Below are 8,498 nucleotides of genomic sequence, written 5' to 3' on the forward strand. Positions count from 1 at the left end.
CTTATTATCCCTTCAGACTTATTCCTGTTCCTTCTGAATGTAAGCTAATACCAAAGAGGAAAGTTAGAGAGTGATTTTCATAGCAGAGACTTTCATTTACACTAATCAATAGGGCCCGGAATAAATTCTGAATCCATAAAACTGTTACTATCTGTTTAGATTCATATCTGCCTAGACCAGCGGTCTTCAAACTTTTTTGATCAGGCACCCCTATCAGTAAAAAATTTTTGAGCATGCATCCCCAATATATGTATATTTATAAATTATATACATGTACTACTGTACTAATATATTATGTACATTATAAAACAAACACAAAAATAGCAATTAAAAAAGGGTGAGATAAAGATGAAATAAAATAAATATAAATAGACGTTCTAATATCTTCTTCCCGCACTCCAATGGATTGTCTTGTGCACCCCCTCGGGTGCGAGCACCCCACTTTAGAGACTACTGGCATAGACCACAGGTGGGCAAAATATAGCCTGCAGGACAGATTCAGCCCACACAGCAATTTTGCCCTCTGGCCCACCAAGCAGCACTAACCTCTGCTGCATGCCAGTCTGTTAGCTTGCTGCAAGATGCCTGCACAGCAGTGGCAGCCCCCAGCCCTGCTGGCTCAACAAGGAGCATAGCAGCACAGGGGCAGCGGTGGGAGCCCTAGTGAAGGCACTGCATCCAGAGCAGAGGGCCAGTCTCCACGGAGACCACAGTCAGATGGGGAGTTCCATAAAGGTCAGTCCCCAGCCCCAGCTCCCTTCCCAACCCCAGATGCAACACCCTTACCAGAGCTCCCACCACTGCCCACATGCTGCTGCACTGTGCAGCACTGCTACATCCAACACCACGCTAGCAGGCCCAGTTGCCACTGCGCAGGCATCCCGGGGCAAGCTGCAGGCTAGCATGGAACAGGGGTGCCCCAGCACTCCCCACCTCCCCCAGCCCCAGCCCAATCCTGGCCACTGCTTCTAAGTGTATGGCAGGCTGTTGAGTTGCTGGCGAGTCCACCCCTCTTCCTCCCTCATCTGCAGGCTGCATGGCCTGAGCTGGGAGAGGGAACAGAGGAGGAAACAGGGAGGCTAAATTCCCCCCACTTGGCAGTGACATGTGGCTCTCCCCTGCCCCTGCCTCTCCTCCTCAGCCTCCCAAGCCTCCTCCACAGGGTTTGCAGCACCCCTCTCCCCGTTGTGGGCACTGCTGCCCCACAATGAGGCTCAGTGGTGGCTTCTAGGTGTGCCCCAGCCCTGCCCCAAGATTCCAGCCACCACCCCAAGATCCCAGCCCCTGATACAGCTCCAGGAAGCATGCAACTAGGTGGGGAGTTGCTTCAGGCCTGCAATTGTGGGGTGGTGACGGCATGGGGCCAGGGTGGGGCACAGCTGCGATACGCTCCCTGCACGTCCCCATCTGCAGATCCCACAGGGGCATGCAGGCAGCAGATCCTGGATGTGGTGGAGCACCAGGGCTCGCCACTTTATGGCTATCACAGGCTCTGGGGGAGCCTGTTTTTGGGAACAGCAAGGAAAAGCCTTCCCTGCTAAACATTGTAAGGGGGAATTAAACATTGTAACTGTTTCCCCAGTTTAATTGGGGGGGGGGAGAAAGAAAAAAAAAAGTGGTGAGGGAGGGAGTAAGGCTGGGACTAGAGAAGGCGTGGGGGGAGGGTTGCAGCGCAGCCCATTTGTCACTCCTGGGGCCACAATAGGGAGAAAAGTGGGGGGAGCCATCAGTGGGTGCGGGACATGGGGGCACAGCTCTCTGTGGGGCTGTGCTGGATTCTTCCTGGGAGGGTGGCGGGGGCATGCCCCTGGACCTGCACATGGTACATGAGCAGGCCACCACCTGCCCTGAGCATTGGGAAGAGTCTGGCACCATCACCAGCTCCAGCCTCCATGGAACGGGGCCAGGCTTTTCCACTTGCCCCCACCCCAGCGGTGCTTGCAGCTCCCAGAAGCCAGAGCTGCTACCAGTGCAGCTCAGACCTGTCCACCCTGGGAGCAATCCCCAAGGCCTGGCCAGGGTCAGAGCCAGGACACTAGCAGCCTCAGGCACTGGCTCCAGCAACCCTCTCCTTTGGCCCCAGTGCAGCTACCACTCCATTCCCCATGCAACTACCTCCTGCACCCCATTTTCCCCCCAAACCAGAAACCTGTACCTCATGTAACTGGCATAGCAGCACTTTTAGCTTACCAGCACCACCTGTTTTTCAGTTCAAATCCCTGTTAACTGGCATGAGTGAGGAATGAGCCATTCCCCACTCATGCCAGTTAACAGAAATTTGAATTGAAAAACAGGTGTAAATCAGTAAAAAAAAAAAAAAATTGAATGACTTTTTTAAAATCAGGGAATTTATCAGTGGGGGGAAAAAAGGAAAAAAAAACGGTAAAAACTGAGAGTGCAGAACACTACGTTTAATATGGAAAGATATTTTTAAAACTTTACTACATGGGGAAAAAAGTAACAGCTTGGTCAAAAAAGTAATATCAAAAGAAAAATCAGGATGTTAGAAACTGATTCTCTTCCTAAAGTTTTCTGAAATCTCTTCTATGTCAAAAGAAGATACCTTCTTCACCAGGCAACGATGTATGGTTACTGGTTTCCGACAAAGGTTCTCTGGTCCTTTTTGTCTGTGCCGTACCCCTCATTCCTGCTGTGGGCCGCTCAGCCATTTTCTTCTGCAAGTTCTCTCGTCTTGCACGGGTTCGTTCAAGTAATTTCTGAATATAAGGCAAAGCACTATGAATGTTACATGCATTGCTGTTTTTGTTCCCAGTGAAGATTTGTTTCAGTAATTTGTATTTCACACCTACTAAACTTTGAATTTTTCCTTTAATTCTTTTAAATTCTCACTTGCAGGTTTCTAATGTCCTAGACAAAAGACAGCTACTAGGGAAGTAGAAGTTGCTTTTTAAACGGAACCAAATGGATCTATTGTAACATTGGAAACTGACCTGTTTTAGTGTAAATTGCTCTCTGCAATTGCTCTCTGCTCAGTCTAAGCACAAAGAAAAGTAGCCATAAACAATTAGAAGCAACAATTAGTGAACTGCCAAATTCATAAGTGATGTAACATTCCTAGAAAAAGTTACGTTTTTGGCCACTATCTGAATTTAACAGCAGCTCTGCTAGCCAACTGGGCAGCAGTATAAACAGATCCATGTACAAAATGGAAGAGGAGACCAAAAGATGAACAGGGTTTTGAGGATGCCACTGATGTAACAACACTGTTCCTAAACAAAACATTAATACCTCCTAAGCTTAAGTGGCATAATATGTCAATCCTGCTATCTTAAAATATTATTTCTACGTACACAGATTCACAATGACTTGAAAGAGAAAATAATTTCAAAGTGTATCAGTTGTCCAAAGAACTGAAAGGCTCATGATGCCATTCTTTCCTGAATTAGTGAGCCATTTACTATGCTAACCTACTCATGTATGAATCAGTTTGTTTATTTGCATGCATGTATTAGATTAATGTAAATTGCTCTAAATCTCTAGAGTAGTGCAGTTACAAGGCAAAGTTTAACTGGAATAATCTGAAAGGGTGAGTGGGGCCATTGAAGTATACAAATTATCTGAATGTTGAGATCATGAAATAAAAACAAGCATTAACAAACAATTCATTTAAACACAAGAAAAATATCGATACAGATTTCAGGGAGGGCAAAGGGAAGGGAAAGATGAGCATAGGCCTTGATATTTCATTTTAATTCTAGAAAAAATTGATTTCTTATAGTCTGACCAATATTATAATGCCATAATGTTTCCAGTAACGTTGAAGTCAGTTACTCCACAACACGCAATGACTTGAAAGAATATTTAGGGATGCCTTATGGAAAAATATTTTAATGAAGTTTGCCCACCCCTGTTGTAAAGCCGTCGTATGTAATTTCAAGTTCTAACTGTAAGATTGCAGATTCAAACAATGCTTCACTGTGGGATGAAATGGAATGTCAGTCTCAGCAGTTCCCCGTGAAAGCAGGATGCGCCTGCTCTAGTTCCATAACCAACAAAAGGAGAATTTTGAAAAAATACACAAAGTGTCAGGAGCGCCTGCAGTGACAAATCGTATGTCAGTTTGACTTCCACCCAGTTCCTCATTTCTACCCCTCAGAAAGAAAAGCTGTTTTAGTGGGCAGAGTACTGGGCCTCTGAGAGACTATTAGAAATATAGAAACCATGTTGCAAACAGAGGAAAAGACAGCCAACTAAATGAGGCAGCAATATTCAAACATGTCAACATTCCTTTCTGCTCTGTCAGCCCACAGCAAGTGGATTTTCAGTTGCTACAGCTAGGACGTCATTTAACAAGAATTTATTTCTTCATTGTTTAACTCGAATTTCTATTGGCTTTTAGTCATGCACTAGTTTTCCATGCAACTGTTATACCTCTAGTTAGCTTTCATATCTATGTTTAACAAGAAGTGCACTATAGAACCAGTCCTGAAGTATTCTGTGAATCTTAGAGATAGTAAATTTTAGCAATTATCTCCCTTTATAGAAAGCCTGTAAAATTAGGGTCCAATTAGACACTGCTGGGCAATTTTAATCTTGTAAAACATTAACAGAACAATGTACTAAGATTTAAACTTTACCATGAGTACTAAGATTTCAATTTTATTTTCCAAAAGTAGCATTTCCAAAGCCACTTAATCAACCATTATCTGCAGGTAAAACTGGGAGTGGGGCCATTGAAGTATACAAATTATCTGAATGTTGAGATCATGAAATAAAAACAAGCATTAACAAACAATTCATTTAAACACAAGAAAAATATCGATACAGATTTCAGGGAGGGCAAAGGGAAGGGAAAGATGAGCATAGGCCTTGATATTTCATTTTAATTCTAGAAAAAATTGATTTCTTATAGTCTGACCAATATTATAATGCCATAATGTTTCCAGTAATGTTGAAGTCAGTTACTCCACAACACGCAATGACTTGAAAGAATATTTAGGGATGCCTTATGGAAAAATATTTTAATGAAGTTTACTCTAAAGAACCACCTCCCGGCTAGGGCGTGGATGTTCTCAAGCATCAGTTATCTCTAAGTGGGTGTGCATATATTGGGCTACTTCCCAGCATGCAAAACAAATTTCAAACTCAGCTCAGCAGTCTGGACTTGAAGAGGAATTTGTTTATGAGCCTAAACTAATCATGTCACCCACTACCAATTAAGGAAATGATTTTGAAAGGCTTACACAGAACAGAAGGGTGACCAAAAAGCCTGTTTAAGTATGAACCGAGGTCTTGCACCCGTTTTAAGGGTATCAGTGCAACCCTCTTACACTGGGACCCTTAATCGCCTGCAACTAAATCAGTGAAAAGCAGCACTATGCTGGCTGAAGATGGGCAACAAAAATGTGGAGGGAGGTACCGATTGTTTTCCCTTTTAGTTATAACAAATGCGACTTTAAAAAAAGGCCAATTCCTCATGGATCTTCCACACCTTCAAACTGAAACTGGAGACAACCCAGCTGCAGGACTGCCACATTTTCAGACAGTAGCTTGAGAGACGCTTGGCTCTTTTTAGAAACAGACAGGCCTTTTTTAAGGTGATAAAGTTACTTTGGGCGTGCAGCCACCAAATGCATTGCGCCATTAGCCAGGGAACTGCATGACAGCCGTTCTGGCACTTGGGGCCAGTCTACATGTATTGCCTGCTTCACCGGCGCGTGGCAGGACACGCACTCGACACCCGTGCTAGGTTTATTGCGCACTTCACTGGGGAATGCCGCGATAATCAGTCTGCACGTGGGGCAGGGCTGAACTGATGGCGCGATTTGCCTATTAATGGTGCGACGATCACTTGGCCCCTGCGGCCGGTTGACATCTACGGCACAAACCGCGCAATACACGTAACGTGTCACAGGTGCCGCGTACACAGGTGTACCCCGCCCCAAGCCCCGCAGCAGCGCCCCTCCCCGCCCGCCGCCACCGACCTCTGTGAACGGGTCCATGGCCACCGTCCCCCGCCGCTGCCCCACGACTGGCCGAACCCCCACACCAACCGCTCCTCAGATTTGAATTTCAGCGCCCGCTTCAGCCGCGCATGCGCCCGCCGGGAGGCCACGCCCCCTACGCTATGACGTGACAGCCGGGTGGGGTCCCACCTCCTTGTAAGGCAGGGGTAGGTTGCTACAATCTACCTTGCCTGCGGGGGGCGGGGCTAAATGGTGACTGATGGGTGTGCCGGCCACTCCGCTTCCCGAAACTCCCAGCAGGCACCGCCTGCGTGCGGAGAGCCTAGTCAACCGCCCTTGATCCCAGGCTCAAGTGTTAACCGTTTCGGCACAGGCTCCTTCCTCTCGGCTCCGCGGCGGCCCCGCCCCGCCCCGCCCCGCGCCTCCCGGGCCAGCAGGAGGGGTTGTGTCCCGCGCTTGTGCTTGCGGGCTCGACCCACTGTTTCGTGTTTTTAAAAATATATACACGTATATGCATAAGTATATGGATGTGTGTGTGTATGTGTACATATATATGTGTGTGTGTGTATACATATATACACAAATATACACCTGAATATATACTGGCAAAATGTGTGTGTGTATGTATGTATTTATATATTGTATGCACTGTATGCATATATGTACATATGTATATATACACATATGTTGCATGATAGATATTTGCCAGTATGTGTTTGAGGGGAGGGGGGGTGTTTGTGTGTGTGTAATAATATAAGTGTGTCTGCATGTGTGTATTTGTGCACATACACACATATGTACACATATACACAACATACATATATGCAGTATATATTTACGTGTGTGTATGCGTGTACACACACATTCATACATATACTGGCACGTATTATACATGTAAAATATTAAAAATATTTAAAAACATACAATTTTAATATATTTAAAAATACAACACACTTTGGTTAGTGTATAAGGTGCAAATCTACCCTGCCGTCTATTTTTCTTGTGAATCGTTTGTACCTCATAGTGCTTGGCACTGCAGCTGTGGCACTGGTTAATCTCAAAGGTGCAAATCCATCCTGCCTATATATCTACATAGATATAGATCTATGTCTATATAATGTATATTATACAGTTTTCAAGATATATTCAATAATATTGAAAACTCTACACTTCAAATGTATAATTATACACTTTTCAATATTATAGATAGATAACGTTGAAAGGTACATAATTTTCAGTATAATTGAATCCAGCAATCTCTAGTTCAGAAAAAAACCCATAGCTGGTCAGACATCAGCTATATATATATAACTGAAAAGTGTATAATACATATACTATTTGAAGTTTTAATATACTGATATATATTACATAAGTGCTATAATGTTATATAGATATATGCATAGGTATCTCACATGATCTAATATAATGTATATTATTATAATGCATGTAATACAATAATATATTGTGTGTGTCAGGCTTTTGTGAGGTGAAGTCCACTTCTTCAATTGCTATAATTTCATATAGGAATCCACTGTGTCAAAGACCTTCCAACCTGGTGTGGGCTTTCTTGAGTTTTTTTGGCTCTCATGTTTTCCTGTCATTGAAAAAGAGTGTGCATATAACCCATGGACGTGAGGGATCCAGTCTTGCCACACAAACATTCATAGCTGTGGGAAGACACAGGCTTCCTTTCCTTTCCTTAATACTGTAGATCAGGCCACACTGGAATTGGAGGGCAAAGGAGAAATCCCTTTATGCAGAAGATTCTGACAATCTCCATAAACATGAACAGTGAAATACAGGACATCTAACACATGCTTCTCAGTGATTCCAAGAGAAATGGGACAAAAAAGGCTGGTAGGCTGTATTGTCGGACAACATACTACTGCAAGCTTCAAGACCCTTCAGTTCCCAAGTGTTCATTTTAAAAAGGTTCCAGCTTCGAGCTCTGGAACATGTCAAGCCCTGGAACATGTCAAGCCACATAGAGCCAGGTAAATAACTTCGATTTTGACATTCACTAATAAAGTTTTAAGTCTGCCTTCTGCTGCATATACAGACCCCAAGGGAATCCTACAACACTGCAATACGTAAACTGCGGATCTGAGCAAATGCTCTATCCTGATGCTGCATGCCTTCCAATGCACGAGGCAAATTGCATGGAAGCTGTTCCTCAGCATCAATTAGACATTCCTGAGTTGCACTAATATAATGTATTCAGTGCACATAGGCAGACATTGGGCCCTTCAGTTTAGTTTTTCAAATGAAATTAACATTGCTATCAATTTATAACTGCTTTCCAAGTCTGGTGTGTCATGTGTTTAACATGTATTTCCCCTCTATTCAGGGCACAGTCAATAAATGCTTCATCAATTTGGTCCATCCTAAACTGATCCCTGACTGCAGTCAATGGGATAACTTGTTTACTGGCATTCTCCAAGGAAGCTACCATTTTCCTCCAAAGCAATAACAAATGGTAAATGTGATATATTTATATCAGTCAAAGGCTCTAAGAAAGGTTGGTTTCTTCAAGAAAAGTGCTACAAAAAGCTGTGTGGGATCCATTATGAG

At 43.9% G+C, this 8,498-nt stretch overlaps 1 protein-coding gene across 2 annotated transcripts in view; it reads right to left on the minus strand.

Annotated features, from left to right (window-relative positions):
* The window catches only part of ANLN (anillin, actin binding protein), a 42,609-nt gene extending 36,541 nt beyond the window's left edge, over positions 1–6,068 (minus strand). For both annotated transcript variants that reach the window (XM_090050157.1, XM_090050156.1), the window contains exons 1-2: positions 5,946–6,068; positions 2,564–2,717 (exon numbers count right to left, since the gene is read on the minus strand). In XM_090050157.1, the coding sequence (XP_089906283.1) occupies positions 2,564–2,717; positions 5,946–5,963 (172 nt within the window). In that variant the 5' untranslated portion in view covers positions 5,964–6,068. The remainder of the gene's footprint in view (positions 1–2,563; positions 2,718–5,945) is intronic.
* Between the last annotated feature and the right edge of the window lie 2,430 nt (positions 6,069–8,498).

This window comes from Crocodylus siamensis, chromosome 5 (genome assembly GCF_052110815.1).
Source record: "Crocodylus siamensis isolate JL-2025a chromosome 5, ASM5211081v1, whole genome shotgun sequence".
Lineage (NCBI taxonomy): Eukaryota > Metazoa > Chordata > Crocodylia > Crocodylidae > Crocodylus > Crocodylus siamensis.